The sequence below is a fragment of the Nymphalis io genome, chromosome 4 (genome assembly GCF_905147045.1).
Source record: "Nymphalis io chromosome 4, ilAglIoxx1.1, whole genome shotgun sequence".
NCBI lineage: Eukaryota > Metazoa > Arthropoda > Insecta > Lepidoptera > Nymphalidae > Nymphalis > Nymphalis io.
The window spans coordinates 10,552,333-10,580,175 of NC_065891.1; the positions used below are offsets into that span (position 1 = coordinate 10,552,333).

General features: G+C 33.6%; 1 protein-coding gene across 1 annotated transcript; it reads right to left on the reverse strand.

Annotated features, from left to right (window-relative positions):
• Positions 1-535: 535 nt before the first annotated feature.
• Positions 536-9,747, reverse strand: LOC126781848 (trimethyllysine dioxygenase, mitochondrial). The gene is made up of 8 exons (XM_050506956.1): positions 9,685-9,747; positions 9,142-9,241; positions 8,807-8,919; positions 8,073-8,293; positions 7,261-7,436; positions 6,410-6,634; positions 1,143-1,276; positions 536-715 (listed from the first exon to the last, which is right to left on the reverse strand). The coding sequence occupies exons 1-8, from the start codon at positions 9,689-9,691 to the stop codon at positions 582-584; spliced, it is 1,110 nt and encodes a 369-aa protein (XP_050362913.1). The 5' UTR covers positions 9,692-9,747; the 3' UTR covers positions 536-581.
• Between the last annotated feature and the right edge of the window lie 18,096 nt (positions 9,748-27,843).

Here is a 27,843-nt window from a genome sequence, read left to right on the forward strand (position 1 = left end):
ACATTTTCAAATGCATTTATCAAAGTAACATATTTTATTATCACCTGTATCCCCAAAATTGATAAAGTTTCCAATCTGGAATACAATAATTAAAAAGAAAGATATAAATCCTAAAACTTGCCTGAATACGAGTGGTGTCTGATCGTTATTTATGGACCGACTTTCTGTGAAAAATATCCCCAGCCAACAGAAACTTTAAGGGTTCGGACACACAAGCACGACAAACGACTGTAGACTATTGTAATCAAATCGCTTGATTAAAAATATGAAAGTCCCTACGTATTTATTTATTACATTCTTGAAATATTTAGTTTTAAGTTTTAACATTTCTATAGCCTTACCTTAGATATATCTTTATTTGTGTGTTGTCGTATATTCTTTTATTTGTGTTGGTATTTCATTCAATGTACGTAATAAATCATTCTTTCATTCTATTCATTTAGCAACTCTTTTCAAGAGCAACAAATCAAATAAACACTTTAGTCAATTACTTTATTATGCAATATTTACAAGTAATGGTACTGATATTATAAAAAAGAATTTTAATTAGTTTAATTTATAAAAAATGATGTAATATACCATTATATAAGACATAACGATCTAGCTTTATTTAACCAATCAGAACGTGATACGTAACTCCCACAAAGAACGCGTTTACCGTTGAAGCCAGTTCTTCCGTGTAACACTCTGAAGTTATCCATCACCATTACAACTCCTGTAATTAAAAAAAAAACTAATTGGTTTGTCTTCACTACTAACTTCCCAATCGAATCAGTGAGAGACACGATTCACTAATATGCATCTATTATTGGAACTCAGTACATTCTCAGGTGATGTAACTTTAGTGTTAGAAACTTTAACTACGAAACGTTACAAATAGCGACGATGCATTCTGTAAAATCTACATTTTATAACGACTTTTTAAAAACAATACCTATTTGGAGATTTGATACTTTTTATGTAAAATAAAACGTCTAATACAAATTCTATTTTATGGTCTATTAAGCTGATCCAAAAAATATTAATTTGTATAATTCACTTCATCATTTATGTAAAATAAAATATATTCTAGAATGTTCTACAACTTCAAACTTCCAAAGTTTTGTAGACGTTAGAGTAACCGATTATATTTCGAGTCTTACCTGGCTTGAGTTTAAATTTCCACTGAAACTCCGGATTTTCATAGTATCTTGACAAATTCCGCAACGAGCGATAGTATGACCTGCATTCCTCTCCGTTGGAGAATGCCATCGCCGAACGATCGTATACGTTAAACCTATAAAATATTTATACCTTCGTTAAGCCAAAAATGTCTATGATAATACATAGTATTTAAACGTATTTTAACCTGCAATAAGGTTATATCCGTACCGTATCGTAACAACCTATAAATGAGACATATCCAACATTCTACCCTCCAATTATTTGTCAAAGCTTCACAAGTGTTCCGTTGTGTTCCGGTTTGAAGGGTGAGTGAGCCAGTGTAATTACAGGCACAAGGGACATAAAATCTTAGTTCCCAAGGTTGGTGGCGCATTGGCTGTATAAGCGATGGTTGACATTTCTTACAATGCCAATGTCTAAGGGCGTTTGGTGACCACTTCCCATCAGGTGGACCATATGCTCGTCCGCCTTCCTATTCTATAAAAAAAAACAACTGTCGGGTAGAAGAAAAGCTACGTCAGAGGGATCACAACGTCCTCAGACTCACTTTTGTGCGGGTGGTTGCGAGCGGCGGTCGTTAGATAGTTGCTTTACAATATTCATGGTCCTTTTTATTTTATCATTAATTGTAGCAGTTTCGTAGTTCGTAATAAGTCCGTAACAGCCTGTGAATGCCCCACTGCTGGGCTAAAGGCCTTCTCTCCTCTTTTTGAGGCTTGGAGCTTCTTTCACCACGCTGCCCCAATGCGGATTGGTGGAATACACATGTGGAAGATTTTTAGTGAAATTAGACACATGTAGGCTTCCTCACGATGTTTTCCTTCACCGTTAAGTACGAGATGAATTATAATCACAAATTAAGCACTTGAAAATTCAGTGGTACTTGCCCGGGTTTGAACCCACGATCATCGGTTAAGATTCACGCGTTCATACTACTGGGCCATCTCGGCTCAAAGGTTTTATATTTTAACTGAATATATCTTATATAACATTTTTTTTACGTAATTAATTTGTGATTCTTTCATTTGGGTAATATATACACATGGAAAGGATTATTAAATTCATTAATATCTAATTTATTTATATTTTTATTCATTTAATACTAATTTCGTTTGAAAATTCACCGTTATTTTTAAGGTTATGAGTAAAATCGATCGATTTTTCAATATGACTAAATATTGAACGCTCATTGGTCGCCTATTGCGTCATCAGCCAATTACCATTTAGTTAATAAAAGAAATTAGCTAATTTGAGTTTGATCAGTTTCCGAAACTGAAACTTGGTCTTATAAATAAATAAAAAAACAAAATTTTGTAAGTCGATTCAACAAAAAATGAAATTTTTATTTTCACTTTTGTACTGTTAACAGATTTAAATAATTGCAGCAGAACACAGCTAAACGACAAAGGAAACGAAACAATACGATAAAGCTTGCTTCACACATTCGCTTAATTTTAAATATATAATAACTCTTTAAAGGTCGGAACCGTAGCGGAAAATGCTGAAGCGAATAAACGGCGCAAATATTCTTCTCTTATTCAAAATATATCTGTTGCAATTGATCTACTTGAAAGTGACAGTGGGAAATATTTCTAAAACTTATACCCCATTTAGAACCGTCTTCCCAACGTTATACCCGATCATGATTTGACAAAAGCTAATTGTTTTTTATTTGCACGTTCTTATTGAAGTCTTCAATGTAAATATTTCTTATGTAAATAAATAGCTTTATATTTAAATAAAAAAATAATTAAAGATTTTATTACATAATAATACATTTTCATGAATTCCTAATCTTCCAAATTATTTTATAGTACAATGTTAACTCATTCAAAAAGGTAACCTTTCTAATTAAGAAGGCCCTTGAATTCCAACGTTCACGAAGTTAATAAGCATAGCAATAAAAAAGTGTAATTGCATTTAGGACGCTAAGTAATTTTGTATGAAATGGTGCTGAAAAAAAAACTTATATATTAATTTTTAGCTCCAACTTCCTAATTTTTAAAAAGCTTTTTTTTTTTGTATGTCCGGGATGGCAAATGACTCTACTCCACCTGATGGTAAGTGGTAGTAGAGTCCAAACGCGACGACGGCCAGTACAGTCGGGAAGAATGTTCTGTACTAGCCGTCCCCGCCTTGCCGGCCCGCAAGATGCCTCTTCACGCCTCGTTTGAAGGAACCCGGGTTGTAAGAGGAGGGGAACACGTGAGCTGGTAAGGAATTCCATTCTTTGGTAGTGCGACAAAGAAAGGAGTTGCCAAATTTCTTTGTGCGCGATGGAATTGATGTCACAGTTAGGCGGTGACATCGAGAACCAGCTCGCGTGGACTTAAGAAGGAAGGGGGAAGCAGGAATTAGAGAGAATAATTCCTCAGAGCACTCGCCGTGATACAGTCGATAGAAAGCGCTCAGTGCTGCTATCTCGTGACGCAATTGTAAAGGTTCAAGGGTGTTTGTGACCTTTACGTCGCCAATAATGCGTACTGCACGTCGCTGCAACCGGTCCAAGGCCTCCAGTAGGTACTTAGCGGAGCCATCCCAAATGTGAGAGCAATATTCAACGCAAGACCGTACCTGTGTTTTGTATAACAGACACAGTTGTTGTGGCGTGAAAAAACGCCGCACCTTGTTCAGAACTCCGAGTTTCCGTGAAGCTCTTTTTATAATAGCCTCGATGTAATCCCTTGGACTAAGGTAGCAACGAACGTCCATCCCCAGCATGGCGATTTTGCTTTGTATCATCAGCGGTATGCCACAGAGGGAGGGATGAGGGTAAAATGGTGACTTTTTCGCTGTGAGAGCGCATACCTGTGTTTTCTTGGCATTAAACTCACCAAGATTATCAGAACCCCATTTGGCGATGAGCTCTAACGTCCTATCAAGTTCAATGACAAGATTCTCCCGCCTCTCCTCAGTTTCCGCCCGCCCAGCCACTGCGCGTCCGTGGTATCCACCATGCACTGTACTATCATCTGCATAGCAATTTATGTTCCCAAGGGAGAGCATATCATTGATATGCAAAAGAAAGAGTGTGGGAGATAGCACAGATCCCTGGGGTACCCCAGCATTCACTACATAGAATTGTGAAGCGCAACGATCTACTAAAACACGAAGGCTACGCTTGTGTAGGAAGCTGGCAATCCAGGTGCATAGCTGAGCAGGCAGACCATATGCCGGTAACTTGGAGAGAAGACTTCTGTGCCAGACCCTGTCGAAAGCCTTGGAGATATCGAGGCTGACAGCCAACGATTCTCCATGCTTGTCGATAACTTCACTCCAGAGGTGTGTTACGTACGCTAGAAGATCACCTGTGGACCGTTTTGGTCGAAACCCGTACTGACGATCATTAATTAGGCAGTGATCTTCTAGGTAATGGATCAATTGGTTGTTTAGAATCCGTTCCATCACCTTACAAAGTACTGAGGTGATAGCTATTGGTCGATAATTTGCCGGGTCAGACCGATCCCCTTTTTTGAGAACCGCTTGCACATTAGCTCTTCTCCAAGCCTCCGGCACACATCCCGAAGAGAGAGAAAGTTGGAACAGGCGCGTTAACACAGGAGACAGCTCCGCCGTGCACTTCTTCAGCACAATGGCTGGTATTCCATCAGGACCGCTAGCTTTCCGTATATCAAGTGATTGCAGCTCCACACGCACATCACGTTGCCTGATTTTGATGTCAGGCATCGTGTGGCCACATGAAGGTATTGTTGGTGGCTGCGCACTACAATCATCGATCACAGAGTTGTCGGCAAAGAGTTTAGCCAGGAGGTCGGCTTTCTCCTGCGGACTGTGAGCTAACGATCCGTCCGGATTTCTGAGCGGTGGCAGCGAAGGTTGGCAGAAATTGTTTTGCACAGACTTGGTCAGACGCCAGAAGCTACGGGAGCCCCTAGGATGCGAAATAAGGTCATGACCAATCTGTACAATGCGCTGTGCATCCGCTTTCGTGTATGCCTTCCTACAGGACTTGGAATTTTTATTGTAGTTTGCTTTCAATGAGTCAATGTTAGATGCCCCGCTAATGCAGCCGTTGATCCACGCGCGATATGCCACCTGCTTAGGTGATACAGCGTCGGCACATTCACGAGTGAACCAACGGTTACGCGCAATCGGTGACAACAAACATCCGCCCTGACGAACAAGCATACTCCGGCTTTCGCTTTAAAAGATTCTTCAAGCATGAAGCCGGGAAAGTTAAGGTAGCTGGTGTCGGCAGGGTGGAGTACTTGCGTCTCCGTGAGAAACAACATTGCTGGCTGTGCTGTCTCGAGATGGTGGTGGACAGCGTTGAGGTTAGCGTGGAGTCCTCGGATGTTAGAGAACTCGACCTCAAACAGCGTGGGTATGGTGGTGGTGTGCACCGCTGAACGACCGTTATTTCTTACTTGCGCTACCATTTGGAAAAATAAGGAAAAGAGACGTGAAGCGAGCGACGTATTGCCACGATAGGGATGGGCAAAGTATGGAGGCGTGTTTTCCCAAATGGTTGCCAAAAGGGAAATTATACTGATCCGCCGGACGGAAGGGCCCCCGAACCCCCCCGGAAGTGGCCGCCGGGATCCCACCTTCCGGTCACCAACCGGCACGACGGTCCACCCCGAGATTATGCGTGGCCTGGTGGGGCAGCCTCGCGAACTGATTAGGCACGCTCGGGCCCCTGTACTATGCCACGGACGGCCATCGGAACAGCCGTTTCTTCAGGTCTCCCTGTCCGGAAGGTCAAAATTAATAATATAATGTCTTATTTCGTTTGTTAATGTCGTAGTTATATACTCGTACCATTATAAGAGTAGATACTTTATAGGACTATACCTGTTCTGTAAAAACTATTAGAGTATAGTCCACTCAATAAAAATTTGACCAATCAGCCAATTTGTATTGCTATTTTGGTTTGAAGAAGCAAAAAAACCCAGAGTGATAGAATGCGTGATGGCGTTGTGGCTGTGTATGAAATGTTTAATATTTCTAACACTGACAATGCAAATGTGATGACCACTTATCAAGCGTCCACTTTTCCATCTGCCTTTCCATATTTAATAATTAAAAGAAATATATTGAGTCCAGAGCTCTCTTTAATCAAAACGCTGTACACGTTTTCATCGAAGGTATTTAGAATGCTACATTTAATTCAGCTTAACTTTTTGCTTTATCATTTTGTTTTTCTAGTAGGATTTAGTACATAAATTTTCATGTTAGGCCCTATTAATAATGATGATGTTTCTTTAAACAATGATCAACAAACCTAATTTGTGTGATATCTTTCATCTTGTCCAATTTTATGACTGGCGCTGAATGCCTATAGTGGTGACCATCCTCTAAATACTCGGCTTCCACGTCAAAGTTCGTTAAAAACTCAAAGTCATCAGGATGTTCGTTCTTTAGACAAGTCGCTCCGTAAAATCCATCTACTAGTAAAGTTTCTCCTCCGGATCCGTTAGAATGTTCTAGACAATGCAGAATTTGGAGTCTGTAATATCGAAAAATTATTACTGATGACCAGATTGAATGAGAAAATCTAAGAAATGACTAATTATTATAAGCATAAAATGAAGTCTGAACTAAAGAGATGGAATATCAATTCTTTTCCTGCCGAGATTGCTCAGTTCAAACCCCGCCAAGCATCAGTGAATTTTCATGTGCTCAGTTGTTGTCTATAAATATGTGTATTTAGTTTGTTTTATTTTATGAGTAAATATTTCTTTCAAAATATGGAGGTTACCTTACGATATAATGAGAATCATTCTCATTCATTACCACGAGACGTATAAGCACTGGATATTAATGTGAAGCTGATATGGCCGAGTATACTATGTATTTGTATCTCCACAGACGTATACTCCGTGCCTTTGATGAATCTTATCTTTCATTTATATTAATGTGCTTGCGTATTTATTACCAGCATCACAATCTACGTTTTCGGAAACATAGTCATTCCTACTAGGCCATATCAACAATAACAAAAGTCCGTTTTAGTTTTATCACATGCTCAAGTAAGTTTTTTATCTACTACGGATATGATTTATTATTAGAAATAAATAAATAGATAGTGTCTTTGTTTCAGTAATAATAATCATATAACAATTTTAAACTTACCCTGCGGCTTCAGTGAAATAAGTATTGTCATTATGTACAGCTAACGGTAAATTTGTATAAGCTGTGTCAGCGTGGTCTTGCATCGTAGTGAACTTCCACATACCACCGAACAATGTGTGCTGAACACCACCCAATGCATTGCACACAGCTTCCGTCGCTTCCACTGATACGTCTACCTTAAAATGAAATTAAATTGCTAGAACAAAAAATCTGATTCTGCATTTACTGGAAATGTCTAACTGACACATGATTTTTAACTTTTAACACTATATACTTTTAATTATTTATACTTTCAATTTAACGTTCTTTGAAGTTAAAAAAGTTATATTATAAAAGTTTTGTTAATTTAGTAGCATAGGATTTTGTTTAAAGAATGCCATTTTTTCTCTTGTTACTAGGGAAAGCTATTCATATTATAATAAAATTGAATTATATTTAATTAAATTTAATCTTAACTAATAGTAACGTAGTTTGACATGCCCGCCTGTGGTACGTGTGTAACGAGGTACGTGTTTGTATCTAGGTTACCGAGTAATTTAATCATTATTGGAGGATAACTTTTAGGGCGCGATATGAGTAATAACATGTTTTTTATTTAATAGGAACGTTTGATTGAACCGGATAAAACGCGAAAAGGTTTTACTTTTTTCTTTAGTTTTACATTATGATAGGCTTACATAACAAAGAAATAAATGATATCGGCCAAGCTACGAAGGTTTTCTAATAACCTTGAGTGATTCTGTAAAATAAATTGACTCGATTACGCATTCCTTATTCAAACGAAAATCTTTAAATAGTAATTTCATCCTTACATTTTCAATCAGAGCTACGCCATAGTCTAGAAGTGATTTAAATACTGCTTTCGCACCATTGACTGAATTGAGGAATTCATCAACATGAACTGTCTTAACTTTATTCGAAACTTCTCCTCCACGCCACATTATCGGCTTAAGTCTTCGACTGTACTTCCACTTTTCATAACTAAATTCTGCCAAGAACTCGGCTTTATAAACTGATTCATGCTTGTCAGTCCCTGCAAAAATATATTGATTTAAATAAATAGTATTTTTGGATCTAAGCCAAAAATTTTGTTCAATTCGAAAACGCAGTGGTGAGGTTTTATGTGCTTTATTTGGATTTCAATCTCGTGCTGTGGGCTGTAAAGGAACTAAATAAGAAAAAATGCATATATTGGATTCTGATATTCCATTTCATTAATTTATTCACAAACACGGTGATCAAGCGTGGTAGAATAAATTAAAACTATATAAAGTATATTAATATAAGGTTTTTCTTAGTGGTAGCATTTTGTCCCCATTTAGGGTAGGTACCACCAACTAATCATATACTCTAACCGCCAAGCAGCAATTGATAGTATAGTTTGAAGTGTTAGTGGGCTCGTGTAACTAAAGGCACAAAGGACATAAAATCTTAATACCCAAGGTTGGTAATGTTAGTGGTTCTTTCAATGCCAATGTCTATAGGTGGTGGTTATACATAATCTTAGAAATAGGTCGTAAGAATATGAAATTCCAAAAATACTTGCATGTTATTCTGAGCAGGTCTTTATCATATTGCACGTTGCTTATGTTCACATTTGGTATTTCTAATAAGTGGTGAGCTCTTTGGAATGTATCTGCATGATAGCAAGTCGAACATCTGTAAAATACGTATGCAAACGCATACACAAATAATTTTAAGCGCACGTAGTCGAACTTATTTTCAGATTTTAAAATTGGATGGAATTTTATTCATTATTTTCATCGAAATAATACACTTTGACAAAGTGTTTTTAAACCAAAGTTCATAATTACTGTTAATATACAACTGAGAAAATCTTCTCAGATTGGAACTGTATAATGTTTGCAAAACAATATTTACCTGCAGTGGTCACGCAGCCAACATTCTTCATAAACAATTGATGTGCCATCTTGGAATTGTACGCTTAATGTTTTGTCTAGAACACGAACTATTTTTATAACTGGAATAAATAAAATAAAGATAATCTATAATAATAATTTTATTAATTTAAAGCAAAATTATAATATTGGATTTAAGCGTAATTTAAATTGAAGTGAGGTCCAAATTGCGAACTAAATAAAATTAGTATCAACACACAAGTCACGTAAAATTCGGCTGTTTGGAAACAAGCCTACAATTTAAAGCAATTTCTCTAATTGCGCTGAAAATGTTCGCGAGTACATTGAATACTAATTTTAAATAAATATTTTTCTCACAATATATAAATCAAAAGGGCCTTTACGAAGACACACTTTAATTTTAGAATAACCTATAATCCAACACATTCCAAATTATATTAGTAAAAAAAATAATTAATAAAAGTTATTAACGCGACTGATAATATTTGGCACTAAAAATATAAAGGAAACATAATTTTATTTTTATATACTTTTTCAATCTCACCTGCCATTTTACAAAAACTTTTATATTCAGAGAATACACGTCAGTCGTCACACATTGTCTAAATGAGCTGTGAGATTGCTGAGCTCAAAGTACACTAAAAATAATATTTAACAATAATTGCTCTATCATATCGTTTGGGGTCATTAGGTCTATATGACGATTTATTAAGGTTTAACGTCCGCTAACATACGAGTATGTACATACGTCACTGCAACATTCACACGATGATAGTAGATAATTATTATTTAGTCAACGGACTAATAAATGCTGTGTGGTGAATTCGAAAGAGGGAGACAAAGCATTGATTAGTAATAACGTCGTTTATTAGTCTATAGTAATTAAATATTTTTTTATAGTAATAGATGCACTATATTTTATTATTTTATTTTTATTATCATGTTTATTATATATTATTATTAAATGAGTAAGTGGCACCGTGTAAATGTCCTTTAGGAGGAACAGTTATTGGAACTTACTCCACCACACTGCAAGTTGGTGGATGCATGTGGCAAATTTTCATCCGTCATAGGCAATTTGCATTCCAATGTTTGTGAATAATCACCTCCGAGCACGAGATGAATTATAAACTCAAATTAAGCACATGAAAATTCAGCGGTGCTTGCCCGGGTTTGAAATTGGAATCATCGTTTAAGATTCCAGTCTTTTAACTTCTAGGCCATCACGGTATTCACTTTTTTTAACGTATAGTAAAAAAAAAAAACATTGAAACTAATTTAAAATATTACATCTTGAAATAACGAGTCAAGTTGAATATTAGGTTTTTTGTTTGCTTAGGACTTTTATTAGCTAGTAATCCAATCTTAGATTTTACAACATTTTTATACTTTAACTTAGATTAAATAAAGTATAAACTAACTCTTCACTTGGTTATGATAAACATTGAAGATCAGAATTTTAATTACTGTAACAATAAATATCTTATACTGTCAGCTTTTTTACATAATATACTTTTTTATTTATTATGATGAAATAAGAATGTTACGAATACCACATGTATTTACATGAGAAAAGGCTTGTATCCGATAATGGATATTTATCCAATTATCGGACACAAGCCTTTTCTCCTCTCACAGGCTTTCACTCTCTCTTTTCAACGCAAAGTACGAGAATTATCGACACATATTGAAAACTCAGTCATAATTAGCGATTTTCGTTCGACTCTTCGTCATCAATAAAAATGAAATATTTAATAAATTAGTAATGGCAATTAAATGAACATGATATTATATGATATCTAACAATACTTTCTTAAATATTACTTCACTTCGTGATATTAAATAAGACGGGTCGGCCTTTCACGCCGAAGGTTGTGGGCTCGATTCCCATCCAGGACAGACATTTGTGTGCATGAACATGTCTGTTTATCTTGAGTCTGGGTGTAATTATATATAAAAGTTTGTATTTACAAAAGAAAAATATTATATGTAGTATATCAGTTGTCTGGTTTCCAAAGTACAAGCTCTGCTTAGTTCGGGATCTGATGTCCGTGTCAGAATAATGTCCCAGGATATTAATAATAATAATAATAACTAAAGCTAGAGAGACCGCAGATCGTCAAATGTAGCACAAGGCGCCGTCAAGTTAGTTGGACTAAAGATGTGTACAAATTGGCGGGACCCGAATAGACGCGGAAGGTGGAAAACGGGGATTTGTGCAACTTAGATGATAATATTATGAGGTAATAATAATAACTCGCCAACAATACTCCTCCTAGACAGCACTAGTGCGGTATTATCTACATAATAAACCCATTTTGTGCGTGACAATATTTTTTATATTCTGTAACAAACAAGTAGACATTTTTACACTCTTTTGAGTTTAAAATATTAAAGTAAGATAAATGGTTACATTTAGACAATATATTTTTACTCAAGCTCCTTAAATGCTACAATAAAAGAATAAATCAGCAAATAGCGCTGGGACTCAGGACGTGAAGACATTATAAGGATTATTCTTCCATTTCAGACACGTGATATGTTTGAAAGTGTCACGTGAAGCGTAAAATGTGTGACTTTCATTCGAAAAAGTGCCGAAGTGTTTGGAAATTTACCGAAGCACTTGTCTATATTTTACTGGCAAGTATGTACGTGTTTATTTTCCTTTCGACATGTAATCCTTACTAATATTATAAATGCGAAAGTTAGTTTGTTTGTTACGCTTTCACGTATAAACTACTCAATCGATCATTATGAATTTTTGCATACAGATTGCCAGGGATACACAAAAGGACATAGGGCTACTCCTCACACGTGTGTAATAAAATAATATTTCTCTTCAACTTTAAATAAAGAAAACTTTTTGTATGCTTTTAATACGAACGTTTAATAATTTATACTTAAACATAAGTTATAAATTCAATATTTCTGTCAATCAATCAATCAACAGCCAAACATCGTCCACTGCTGAACATAGGCATTTTTTTCACTGGAAAAACGCATTAAGCGTTTCCCCCACGGAATCAGTGGAGGGTATGTGGGGCTCGCTGATGTCCGAGGCGCCGAGTGCTTGAGAGAGTGAGTGAGTGAGTGAGAGAGGTTTTGATGGAGTCGAAGGCTTTCTCGTAGTCCACAAATGCCATACACAGCAGCTGATTGTACTCTTCGGTCTTCTGCACAATCTGCCGAACAGTATGGATGTGGTCCACGGTGCTGTAGCCTGATCGAAAGCCGGTTTGTTCTGGCGGCTGGTACTCGTCAAGTCGTCTGGTGAGACGGTTCGTGATGACTCTTGAGAACAGCTTATACAATGTTTCTGTAATAACTGAATATTTTTTTACTCTAGCTACTTAATATTAATCTTGCTTAATATTAATTATTATTGTTGTTGCCAATATCAATGGGAATGCAATGTCGCCTGTAATTGTGGTAACATTTAATTTTGTAGGTTAAAAAAAATTGTTATGTAACCATTTCAGATTGATTTCGAAGTGTGCTTTGTTGTTAGTCTTTTAAATAAATAAATCTGTTGTACAGGTAAAACAAACAAAAAATATATGCACGGTACTCATAATAGATGTTTGGTTTTTTGTATTATTTGCTTCGATAACGTTTCATTACTTGATACGTTACCGAACGTTCTTTCTTTTCATTTATATGTTCCGAGTCTTTTGCGAGAGTAAGTCGAGATGGCCCAGTGGTAAGAACGCGTGAATCTTAACCGATGAACGTGGGTTCAAACCCGGGCGAGCACCTCTGAATTTACATGTGCTTAATTTCTGTTTATAATTCATCTCGTGCTTTTCGGTGAAGGAAAACATCGTGAGGAAACCTGCATGTGTCTAATTTCATCGAAATTCTGCCACATGTGTATTCTACCCCACTGGAGCAGCGTGGTGGAATAAGCTCCAAACCTTCTCCTCAAAAAAGGGAGAGGAGGCCTTAGCCCAGCAGTGGGACATTTACAGGCTGTTACTGAGTCTTTTGCGTGCCTTATTGTATTTAACGCGTTGATCTTATATGATTTCATTACGTTCTTATTATGAATGAAATTAAGTGTATTATGTATATTAATTTATAAAACTTCATATATCCAATATTATATAAGTACTATACTTATTGTGCAAAGTACTAGACTAATAAAGAAAGAAAGACTGAAAGTCTGACTTGCTTTCATACTAATATGATTTTTTTTTTACAAAAAACTAGTGTTAGCGCCCGCTTGTAAGGTAAGAGTGGTAGATGTTGGAGGGATTGGTATCAAAAAGTAACCTTTGTATGGTTCATACTATATTTCATCAAAATCGGTTCAGTGTTCTGACCGTGAAAGCTTAAGACAGACAGAATTAGTTTTGCATTTATAATGTTAGTACAAATTGAACAATGTCATAACTCATAACATTAAAAAAAAATAACAACAGACAGCTTAAAACTGCTGCGTATTGTGTGTCACCATACAAGTGTTAGGTTTAATTTTTTCATCGCCTTTATTTTATTCTGAAGAATTTAATTTATCTTATTATTATTTGTAAATATATGTATTTTTAAATATAAAGTCTTATCATTCCCCCCTTGGTTTATAAAATACTAATGAGAATTTAATTTCGCTTGTCCAGATTTGAACCTGCAATCTTCGGTTAAGCATTAATCGTTTTAACTACTGAACCGTCTCAGTTCATTACAATCAGTTTAGTTTACGTCTACAAAAGCGGGTGAATACCAACTAGTTAATTAAACCTACTTAGATTAGTATGCGCGTTGCCTTCATTATAGAATATCTCGTATTATGAGCCATACGTATAGGCGTATTATGTCCGTAATATTATAGTCCGGAAATCTGCAAATATCGTACTCATATGACATCACGGTTATACATGTTTTCAGCTACCGGATATTTGATATTCTTGTAAATATCTTTTGTACATATGGATGGAAACATTGGCAAGGCCTGATTATAAACTATTTAGAAGAAATATATAAAAGTAATAATCTGTATATGTTTCACTAGGATAAGGCCTTCTTTCCTTTATGAGGAGGTTTTGTGGGTTGGTGGAAACACGTGGCAGTTCATCCACAATATGCAGGTTCGTAATGATATTTTTCTTCACCGTCGAGCACGAGATGAATTATAAACACGATACGATATGAAAATTCGGTAGTTCTTGCCCGGGCTTAAAACTACCTCATTGGCTTAGTGACTAGATTATAAGGCAATAAAAGACTGGTTTTAAAACAGGTCTGACCAATATCTTTTTTTTATTCTCTTTTGCCCGGAAGGCATGGTCCATTTTATAATGACAACTTCGAGACATCTTTCTCCGGAAAATACGTTTGTCTTATACTTACAATTGTTTATAAAATTGATAGCTTAGACATAAATAAAAACCTTTCTTTATTATAGATAAGTGAGAAAATAAATAAATTTATTCAATAAAAATATATACACCACGTTGCTTTCATTCTGACCGTGTGTCACGATAGTCTTTTATTTCTATAGACCCGATCGTTACAAGCACCTGAAATATGATAGACGAAATCGTATTTTGGGTCAAATTCTATTATTATTTCTATTGTCGTTTTATGTGGTCTAAAGGAAATAGATAAATATATACATTATCTGTGTTATGAACGGTTATTTGATATTCAATTCAATTGCTATATAACAATATCTTGTGACAACATGCCATACTATTTATATAGAGTTGCCAGAATATATAGTAGAGTTTTTTTGTAAGTTGTTACTAATAGGTACTAATCGTATTCTATAAAAAGATGAATTTTTGTATTGTGTTGTACCTGCGTACTGACGCGGGTTGTCACAGAACACAGACAAAATAAAGAAAAAAAAATGCTGTTATATCTATGGGTTTGTTTATAATAAGTATATTTTTTGTGCTTTTTATTTTATTGTAATTTTATAGTATTATAAAAAAAAAGACAAGACAAGTGGATAGAAACAAGAACAGATCCTGTACACATCGGCGGTTACGGATACTTAATGCAAATACGCGATGCTATCCCAAGTGAAGTACCGTCATTAGGGTTGCGAAGTGACATTTGTGTAATATTTCAAACTCAGTGTACCATCGCTCAAATGTACCGTAGATTTCTTAGCTCATGTTGAATAATCACTCAGAATAATGAATTTAAAACATAAGAGATTACAGAGTAAAAATATTCTAATTACATACGAATATAAGAGCAGAGATGGCCTAGTAATATTTGAATCACAACCGAAAATTGTGGATTCAACCCCAGGCTAGTATCACAAAATTTTCATGTGCTTAATTTGTGTTAATAAGAAAAATCATTTCGTGTAATGCGGTGCTGGAAAACATCGTGAGGTAGCCTACACGTGTTAGTTGAAAATCAGCAGAAAATCAATTGGAGCACCGTGATGGAATAGATACAAATCTTCTCCTCAAATTGAGACGAGGCCTTAGACCTTAGGACATTGAAAGGCTTTTTATACGTATATATTCAATATCCGTATGTAATTTTTCGAGTAAATGTATTGATATTAATAAATATATGTTTGTTTGATTGTAAATATTAAATTTTAATACGCCTCTATTATACGCTATATATAAAGGTTAATTAATATACTGAATGCAATCTGAAATGTTCAATGGAGCTGTTCTAGTTCTATGTTCTAATTCTAGTCAATTTCTCAAAAGAGTGTTGTCTGCAGATAGCGAGTTCCAATAGACTTAAGACACAATAGAAATCGGAATTCTTATTCTTCTAAAATATTTAATAAAATAATAAAAGAGCACTCATAGACAAGTGTTCAATTATAGTTTCTCCAATGATTTAAGAACTGGTATGAACTGTTATTTTTAATACATACATACGTACGACACTTTTTTTTTATTTTTATAGAATAGGAAGGTGGACGACCATATGGGCCACCTGATGGTAAGTGGTCACCAAACGCCCTTAGACATTGGCATTGTAAGAAATGTCAACCATCGCTTATAGCCAATGCGCCACCAACCTTGGGAACTAAGATTTTATGTCCCTTGTGCCTGTAATTACACTGGCTCACTCACCCTTCAAACCGGAACACAACAATATCAAGTATTGCTGTTTTGCGGTAGAATATCTGATGAGTGGGTGGTACCTACCCAGACGAGCTTGCACAAAGCCCTACCACCAGTATACACTGTATATATACATCTATTAATATAGCTAACCATAGCGACAGCAATGCTAGATATATGAATATGAACAGAATAATATATGAATTCATATTATAATTATATATTTCAATACATTTACATTCTACTGATTAATATATTTTAAATCACAATAATCTGTTTAGTTTCAGATCAAATTCAATATAATTTTACGTTATGTAAACCATAAATGTCCAACGGCTGGTTATTTCTTTTTTGCTTAAGTTATTGAATTTTCCTATATATTTTTATACACGTCTCTTATTAGACAATATAACAAAAGACACTGTATCAGATAACCCATAGAGTGATCAAATCGTCCGCAAAGACATACAAATATAATTATAGTATATAGAGACATATTTCAATTTTAATGGCGTTCATAACTAAACTCAAGTTGGAACGATAAGTGATACTAAGAAGTTTTTAATTGTTACTACTGCGACGTTATTACTTCTAATAAGTTAATTAATATATGATGTGTCATTTCTACTATTAAAAGTAGTTTATTAAGAGAACTCATAGATCCAGTGTTACCCAAACATGAAGGATGCCAAAATATATAAACTTAACTTAAATACTATTACATAAAAATTATTAAATAATATTGACAGACATAACAGTAAAGTATTATATATTTTGAGGGAATACCTAACGAATATAACTTTAAGAATACTATACATATTGCATCATCAAGGCGGATAAGTGATAACAATACATTTGATAAAGCTCAAAACGGATGTATCGTACGTGAAATTTATATCAACAAACACGGATCTCAAGTGCGTAGCCTTGAATCGCGTTTGACCCTTCTTTCGAGCGGGAATAATGAAATGGGAAACCTAACCGCTGTTTGAATTGTAAATGTAACGACTTCCAAGTGCTTGCTGTAAATTCGTGTATCTATTGTTTTTGAAGGTTAAGTCGCTTGAATAATTGGAAGGATTTTCTTGAACGAATCGGATTAATTTACAAGTTAGGTATTTGTTTCATAATATTCACGAGTATGCTAGTCTGGTACATACCGTGCGTTGAGTTTGAAGTCCAGGTGAAAAATTTGCATGGTAATATCCACCTGAAAGATTTTGGACATGGCAGCTGGTCTTAAGAGTGAGTAGTCAAGTGACCAGGTCAAAATTATAGTCCATTACTATGTATAAAATCTCAAGGGTACTATTTCTGTCCGTAGTCTTATTATGCCATATTTCAGAAAATCAACGGTTTTACGTTCTTTCCGAGGCATGGGAGTGTAACGAAAATCCAAACCACGGACTGATAGTGACAACTGAGTCAATTAAGCGTACATATATCAGAAAAATGTACTACATAATATTGTAACATACTCAACATAAGTGATAAGCAAATAAAATGCGATATTATGTATATCGCATTTGATTGTATTATAAACTATATTAGGTGATAGAATTTTGTGAGGACTCATATGAAATTATCTTGATACCAATGGGTACAACTCACTCATAAATTATTCTATCGCCAAGTGCTATATTCCGGTTTAAATGGTAAGTGAGCCAGGGAAGCCAACTCAAGACATATATATCTCAGATCCCATAGTTGGCTACGCAGTAACGGTGTAAAAGGCCAGGTTATACTTCTTTTTCAGGTAGCTAATTCGTCTTACCTCCCTAAAATACGAAAACCAAAGTCTGAAGATCTCAGAATCTTCAAGCAAAGAGTTGTATTTAAAAAGTAAAGTTTACACGTAATATACATTTATCATGCTTTTATTGACAATGTTAATACAGAAATATGAATTTTGGCCCGATATTCGGGATCTGGAATTTAGCCAAATATAATCGATTCCTAAAGCTATTACGATTATTAACGCTGTGTAATAATAGAACGCATTAATTATTGTTTTGAATTTTATTTGCTTTACTTTTTTTTTTTTTTATAGAATAGGAAGGTGGACGAGCATATGGGCCACCTGATGGTAAGTGGCCACCAAACGCCCTTAGACATTGGCATTGTAAGAAATGTCAACCATCACTTATAGCCAATGCGCCACCAACCTTGGGAACTAAGATTTTATGTCCCTTGTGCCTGTAATTACACTGGCTCACTCACCCTTCAAACCGGAACACAACAATATCAAGTACTGCTGTTTTGCGGTAGAATATCTGATGAGTGTGTGGTACCTACCCAGACGAGCTTGCACAAAGCCCTACCACCAGTAAACAACTTATGTATTACAACACGTTTACACACAAGTTGATTATATAATATAAATAATTGTTATTAATATATAATTAATTAAATAATATATAATATAATTATTTGTGGAAGTTTTTAATGTTTAGATTGTTTGTGGAAGTTTTTATTGTTGAATTGTATAAGGGTGTCCTTATACAATTTTATTATTTGTGCTTACATGTTATAGACGCATCGATTTAATAGGTAATTAAAGGTAAGTATTGTTTAATTTGACGTAAGTGGGTAAGTACTGAGTAACGAAATCGAACACTTTAGTAGATGTGTCCTTTGATTTGCGCATTAATTTTAAATTACTTAAAAACTATTGGATTATATTTTTATAATAAGCAATATTTCAATTATAAATAATAAATTTAATTGAGATGATAAAATATATTTACAAGTACTCTGCATTTTATCTATTTTTTATATTATTATTTATCAATCAATGATGTTAAAATTGTGCTATAAACACAAGCTCGCTATAAATGATTTATTTTTGCAATCCTAGAGTGGAAGTATTATGATAATGATATTAATTTATGTACAGATGAAATAATAAGTTATTACATTATATTATTACGTTAAAGTTGTCATTTCTCAAGTTTTAGCATAATGGGAAGTTGAAGTGCAATTTGAAATGCATTATCTCAGACAATTGCATAAGTTAGTTTAAAGCTACTTCGGACCATTATACTAAATTGAAACACGGAAGCCATATTCGATTACCAATCGCATTATATCGAAGTACTGAAACTATTTCAGTTTATACACATTGCTAATGTGTGTGTTTAGTAATAGAGACATACGGCTTTATTTATAAACGTTGCTTGGCAGTTGTTTAGTTAAACACTGATTTCACTCTTTCTGTCATTATGGATTTGACATTCGAAAAAAATAGTCAGAGCATTGTTTAACTAATCATTCATAAACGGTTTATAAATAACTCCGATAGTAACATAAATAATAATATAATTTTAAATATAAGAAACCGGTCAAGTGTGAATATGACTCACTTTTAAAAACAGCCTTATATATATTATGTAATGTATTCCATGTACTAAATTGTATTGGCACCAGCGCCAAAAGTGTTGAGTTGACTGATTTAAAATGCAATTGGAAAATTTAACCAACTCATAAAAATATATAACATAAACAAAAAATATATGCTTAATTATAGTTTATATGTGTATCTGTAAAATAAATTAAGTAAGTTTTACATAATGAAAAAAAATATATTTTGATGTCTGGGCACAAGATTTGAATTCTTTTTTATTATTTTTTTATTTTTCCCAGGAAGGCAAATGACTACTCAACCTGATGGTAAGTGGTAATAGAATCCAAACGCGATAGTATTTTCTATTAAGAAGTACGTACTGTCTACTACCTAATATTAACATGAAACAATATGAATTGTAGCGAGTACTGGGATCCTATTTACAAGACGAAATAGTTGTAAATATAATTTATATATTTACTTATACGAATATTTTTCGCTTCCGTCAGTATTAAATTACAAATGTATAATTTTTTTCTAGGTTTTACGGGTGCTTACCCGGATTTGAACCTTGTAGGTTTTCGGTTATGATCCAAGTGCCCAATCTATTAGGCTTTGTTGGCAACTTAAATGTCTGTTAAATTATATCGGTAGCAAGTGCGTTTGAAGACAATTTATGATATGATTCTTAGACAAAGCTGCAGGACCGCTACCAATCAAGCCTGATTAAATAGGTCAATATATAACCTTCATCTATGTTTGTCAATATCAAAGTTCATCGGCAGATATAGTACATTCAACTGTGTATATATTTGTACTTAAAGAAAAAATATTGACATTTACAATTTTGGTACCTTTTTAAAATACAACTGGCGCTTGTCTTTTTGATTAAAGTTTTGTCTTTGCAAGATGAAGAACCCCTTACTATACGGATGTGAAGTAAAATATAAAAATATTAACTGCTTCTAAGCTAGCATTTTTTTTTTAAATTATGTCGTACAAGATTAAGTATATTTGAATAATATTGACAAAATAATTACGTGGGTGCTTACTATTCTACTGTCAAGTAGAAATACTTAGCATCTTAGACATAGCATCTTAGTTCCCAAGGTCGGTGGTGCATTAACTATAATAATATAATAATAATAATAATATCCTGGGACATTTTTCACACACGGACATCTGATCCCAAATTAAGCTTGTACAAAGCTTGTGCTATGGAAACCAGACAACTGATATACTACATATACTACTTTTTTTTGTAAATACATACTTATATAAATAATTACACCCAGACTCAGGACACACATACATGTTCATGCACACAAATGTCTGTCCTGGGTGGGAATCGAACCCACAACCTTCGGCGTGAAAGGCAAGTGTTCTGGCAACCACGCCAACCGGCTCGTCAAACTAGCTCGTTAACTACGTAAGGAATGGTTAATATTTCTTATAGCGCCAGTATATATGAACGGTTGTGAGCACATGTGCTGGCTTTTTTATAGTCTTCCTATCAAAATTATAATTAAAAAAACCTTGAATTTCTGTAATACGTTCTTATCATATCAGAAGAATATTGTTATAAGCATTACAAATTTCATATTTTCTCGAATATATCGACCAATGAAAATATAAAAACCCATTTTCATCTCAAAAGTATTCACCTGAAAATTCAATTTTGCGTAAAACGAAATTGATATTTCGTGTTATTTCTATGCTCCGGGGCGATTATTTTTGTAATGAACAATTTTTATGTAATTCTGAGTAAGAAGATAAATATATGTGTTAAAATCTGTGAACCTAATTTATATCCATTGACTTTTATATTTCAATTCAAATACGTATTTCTTATGACAAACATTAATGTTTCATCTCTATTTGAGATAATAATAGACTCAATTTTAAAGGTAATCTTAAAATTCAGACGTCGTCCTCAGTATAATTTATTCATCTTTCAAAAGCCTTAATATTTAATCATTCCTACAGATAAATTTAATTTTAACTCGTTACAAATATATAAAATAGATAAATTTTAAATTATTATTATAAAATGATCAAAAAAATTATAATATGAAAATATGTATATATATATATATATAACTAATATTATAAACGCTAATCTGAGTTTGTTTGTTTGTTACGCTTTCACACCTAAACCACTAAACTGATTTTAAAAATTCTTTTACCAATGGAAAGCTACATTATCGGAGAGTAACAAAGGCTATTTTTGTTCCCGTATTTCCACGGAAAGCGGAACTACGTGGGTAAAAACGCGGGCAAAACGCTAGTATAATATACTAAATGAATCTTACTTTTTATGTATATTTTTTTAAAGCAGGAGTTCAATGGACGAAAATTAATTTGACTTAAATATCAGTATCAATAAATTTATAATATTTACAAATGAAACTACTACTGTATAATATTATACATCAAATTCTAATATCCATTTGATGTTTTATTACTCTTTCTAAGATTAAATAAATAAAATATAAAACATTTCTTTTGAATATACTCCAGAGTAAATTGAATATTAAGCCTTTAATATGAAATACGTTATATGAAACGCTTATACATTTGAAAAGAATAATTTGAATATATTTTATTCAGACACTTTTATTATTATCCCGTAGAATTTATCGCACACATAAAATATTCCCATTTTCTTGTGTACACGTGGGTCAAATGATGCGGAATTTATCACATCGAATGAAATGTGATTACATTTAGAATAACATTCAGAATAACAGAATAACAAGTAAAGTATGATTGTTGTTATTTTGTTGATGTTTGTGTTTATTATGGTAGTCGTAAAAAATTCAAAATTTTTTTTATGTTAGTATTTTTTTCTTTATACATGATATAATATTTGATTCCAAGAAATCAGGACCTGGCTACGCGTATAATAGCTCCATTCATTATACTTGAGATAAATGTATAGCGAATTTGATTTAAATTTTATATTGTATAAGAAGTTCTTGTTTTGTAAGAAAAAAACAAAGATAGACTAATATTGTTAAATTCGAATTTCTATAATATAAATAATGCGACATGTATTTGATTCTAATGATAAGGGGTTAATGTAACCAATAATAACTTACTGTGATTTATCGTAGTATGAAATGCAGGACTAAAATATATAATACTAAATATAATGAACAGCGTCTTTGCTTTAAAAAAAAAAACACCTTTTCCGTAAGGCATTTTTCTAGATTAAAGTTGAAATTGTCCCACATTGGGCGCCAATAATAACTAACGGGATATGATCTCCGATATATATATCTTTCAATTATGATGGCTGTCATGTTAAAATAATTTTATTTGAAATAATAATATTGTGATTATGAATACGATACGAACTTATAATAAATTTTTATAAGTGTCGTATTTTAATAATACTAAATAAGGTCATACCAAGAAAGAAAACTTAGTAATGTTTTATTGGAAGTCATCCATCTTCATCTGCAGAAAGAAAAGCCGTGACAGAAAGATTGACAGCTCTAATTGAACGTAACGAACGCTATTCTATTTCTTAAGAGGTCGTCTAGATGTTGTGCTTGGAATAGATAAAAGAGCAATAAAATAAGGAGAAGCAATACAAAATAAAAAGTAAAGTTATAATATATTATTGATGCATTGAATTGTTATATATGTATTAAATGTACCTAATAAAACATTTTAAGATATTTTTTTTGCTTAAACAAAAATGAATGCTATTAAGATAAAGTCAAAACTCATCTAAAATTTAGGTAAATCAAGAATACATATTAAGATGGGTATATTGTATTTACAGTCATTTTAATTTAACATATAAAAAAGATAAAGCTTAACGTACAATATAATAATTAGTAGCTCTTCCGAGCTGGAGCTGGAGGAATAGACGGTTGAAGCTTCTAAATTATCCATAAAAGGTAATGAGGAATGTTTCTAGTAAGTATTATAATAAGTATATATAATATTGTAAATAATATCGAAATAAAGTATATGAAATCACAAAATATGTTTTGCTCACCTTAATTCGGTCTTTTTGTTGAAAAATTAATAGAAAAATATTAAATAAAAAACGTATAAAGTACGACTAATCGACATCAAAGATAACAGAAAAGCCATTAAAATGAAAATAATTCAAAAGAGTTTTTATATGTACGTACCACAAAGTTGTCTGTAGCCGTGAGATATAAAACAGAATCCACGAAAAACGTACATTGACAATATTCTATTAAACGTGTCGTTTTCTTGATTTTCTGAAAACCTACATTACAATTTAAATTAACTTTAAATAACACAAACAAATTATTTTGTCTTCGAATTCAGTTAAAAGGAAAGTAAAGACAAAACTCCTCTACTATTAAAAATAAGGCTACCTTTAGTATTAATTAACGTTATTGAATTTCCAGCTATTACGTATAATCTAGTATTAAATAAAGTTATTGGGTTTCCAATTATTATTTATTAATCTTATATAAAATTGGTCATCAGAACAAAATAGATTAAATTCAATAGTAATTGGAAACTATTTGATGAAGCTTAAGAATGATTTTCTGATATATTTAATCATATAAGTATTCAATTAGTTTTCATGTCTATTAAAATGTTATCTAAACAATTTATATGATATATTAGTCTACAATATAATACAATTATTCGACCGTACTACCCGTTCGAATAATTTACTTTATGTTGTAGGGCTGCGAAAAAAACAAATACGTTTATAGAATAAATAATTATATTTAAATACTCTAATAAATTGACTTATGTTGTTATAAGTAGTGACGTCAAATGCTTGGGAGTTATACAAGTTTGCGTTTGTTAGCGTAATCCCACTCTGGTTCAATTCAAGTGAGCACACACAACAGTGTCAAACGCGCATTCTGTCTATGTCGGACGAACACATCAAATCAAATACTCTTAACATGTATTTCTATTTTATAGCATAGCTAATATGTCATGTCTGTGTTGATGTTTAACTACCCTCTTCTAAAGTCTACCAAATCAAACTATATTTTGATTGAATTATAAAATAATTATAATTTAGTAAAAAAATTACATAGTAAATGCACGACTACTGGCCGAAGGCCACCTTATCCTCTTAAGGAAGTTTTAAGGAATTTATTTCACCGCGCTGCTGTATTTCAGCTCTCTGCGTGTTTTGGTTAATATCTCAATAGTACTAAAGCAAGATTTCATATTGCGATCTTTGATCGAAAGTCATTTGTACTATCTACTGTGCCATATTGATGTAATTATTCAGTTCAACTTACAACGTTTCTTCAACTTAAACATAAGTTACTGTTGTATTTGTATTCGTTATAACGACCACGATTCGCAGAAAAAAATATTATACAGAAGCTGAGACTTAACAAGATAGGAAAGACAAACATTTTCGGCGAGAGTTCGGAAATAATAACATTTACAATTCAAATAACGGTCTGGTTTGTTCACCATTTCATTATCCTTGCTCAACGCGAAAAAAGGGTCAAGCGAGGTTCAAGGTCATGTGTTGAAAACTTGTCGTGTGTTTTGTATTATTTTTATAATGCACATCTTAATGAATTATCCGTGAAAATGTTGAACAGATCGCTCGAAAACGTAGGATGATTAGTATATCACGTTATACCTTACCGGCCCTTTTTTTAACCCTGGAAAAACGCGTTACGCGTTTCTCCCACGGGAACAGTGGGCTCGTCTTTATAATACTTTTTGCATTAGCCTCAGTATATCTTCGAAGTGGTCTCATTACAAATTCATCTTTATTTTAATTCTTCTGTACGCATTTTCATGAAACTAATATTACGTTTCAATAGTTGCTTGTGCTAGGAATGAAACGTATGCCAAAAATGGCAAAACGTTTCAATATACCGGAAACAAAAAAAATACAATCATAGCTTACATACTTACTCTGAGGCTACAGTAAATAAAATATACACTATTTTGATATTTATTCTTAATTTTCTACGAATATACTTTTGTTAATGTACATGTTCTTTTAAGTACTAGACCGAAACCGACATGTAATTTTTTTTATAAGTCAGTGTTTGTCTCAATTTTTTATATATATTATATTTAGGTTTTAAGCTTGATTATACCATCGTGTTCACGACCTGGCCGTTGCAACTCTGTAGAACCATAGTATAAATTGGTAGGTAACCGAAATATAACATAATGTTATACTCCCTAAACGGATAACACGGTAACTCATAGACTGGTAGTTTTTATTAACTTTGGGGCTTAAAATATTACCTCTGGATACAACCATTTATACAAACTTTTTATTATAGTGAAAAATATGTCCCAGTCCCCAAAGAATAATTTATAAGTTTCGGAGCTACCAATCAAAATGTTTTAATGAAATTTCGAAATTATTTCGGATTCAGAAGCAAATTTGCTTGTTATTTAAAATATTGTCATGAGTTTTAGCTATTTATTTTTATGAGATAACACTGATGAATGATTTGATTCTTTGAAATATCTACAGAAAGACAAGCATAATATACTTATATTATAAATAACTTCTAGCAACAATTTTCATGTATAAAAAAGGGAATATAATAACAATTAACTTTGGTTTATTTGTTAAAAAGTGTTAATCTTTGTCTTAAGCATTTTATGTCGATGAATATTGCGTTAAACTTCCTTATTTGAATAAGTAGTATTAAAAATATTACGATAAATTTAAAATGACCAATAAAAAATGCTGTCCGCGTTGTAAGATGCATTAGCACAATATTGAAGAATAGATCGGTTAGCGAATGTGTGATTCCTTGTTTAAATGGGATAAAATTCTTATTCAAATTGAGTGAAGTGTGTGAAGTTGAGTTGAGTGAAGAAACGGGTGCTTTATATAAAATAATTAGGCGGACCACTTGATGGTAAATGGGGACCATTACACATCGACATTAGTGCTGTTATATATATTAACCATTCGTTTCATCGCCAACATGACACCAATCTTGGGAACTAAGATGTAAGGTCCTTTGTAATGGAAACAGACAGACAGACAATACAAATGATTGCTGTTTGATAGTAGAATATCTGAAATATGGGGTGGTTCCTAAACAGACTTACACAAAGCCCTACCACCAAGTAAATGGTAGCTAGTGTATTATATAGATAGCAGACATAACTGTAAAACTTAATTAATTTATATGAGTACAGCTCTGTATCATTTTATTGAATTACAGGATCCTTCAATCAATTATAATAACGCCGAACTCGAGTGACGTGAGGGCTTGTTATGAGGGTACTCTACGAAATAATATATTGTATCGCTCACATATTATAATGGGATGTTTTGAAACAGGATAATTTCACGTGTATTGTGTAATCATAAAGGAAAAGCCATGTTCGTGTTTTTTTTTCGGTATTTGAACATGTTTACTGATATCCGATTACGAAAGGGATTACGCATAAATAATTTTGCAGATATCCAGGTTCATCAGCATGTTACAGCATTGTGTTAACCGATAAGAAGCGCCGTCAATTGAAAAAAAACAAAGCAGCAGCATAGTAGCAGAGCATTGTTGGCATCCGTCCAGGGTCGACGGAGGTTGCGAGTCAGGGCCCTAGCCTAGCGAGCCTTAATTCGCAGGTGGGAGGAGGACCTGAGGTCCACCCTCTGTGTGTGTGCCGCTTGGGGACCTCAGTGCCTGTCCCTGGCGGCCTTAGTCGGTGAAGACCTCTCGCTGCCGAGTGTGAGGTGCTGGTTGGAGACGGTCTCCTTCTGCGAAAATGTCATGTCGCAGAAGGAGGCAGCGGAGCGGGAGCGTGAGGAGAGGGCCGCCGCTGACTCGCTTCGCCGAATAAGACCGGGGAGAAGGCGTCGGCGCTATGTGCATCTTCTCCTCCCGCCGTAAGTGTTGCCGGGGTTAGGGGGTCTTTGTACCCTGAGAACCCCCTAGGATTTGGAGGCCTGCAGAGGCGGGTCAACCGTCGGGGCGTCACGGTAGTATGCGCAAGCGATCCCGTGACGTTTTTAACAAGCTTTTTCAATCAATGTCTTATCTATATAAGTATGTATTTATAAAAGAAAAGTAGTATATGAAGTATATCAATTGTCTGATTTCCACAGTACAAGCTCTGCTTAGTTTGGGATCAGATGGCCGTGTGTGAATAATGTTCCAGGATATTACTATTATTATAATGACATTGCACTACCACGGTGGCTTTAGTTACCATTTCCACATAAATATTAATTATTTAAAAAGTATTAACTAAAGTTGACAATTAGTAGTAGTTTTAGGAACTTAAAAAGAGTATACCTCAAATTGTATTTGCTTTAAACATACCAAAGTTGTCTGTCTGTGTTGTTGAACATATA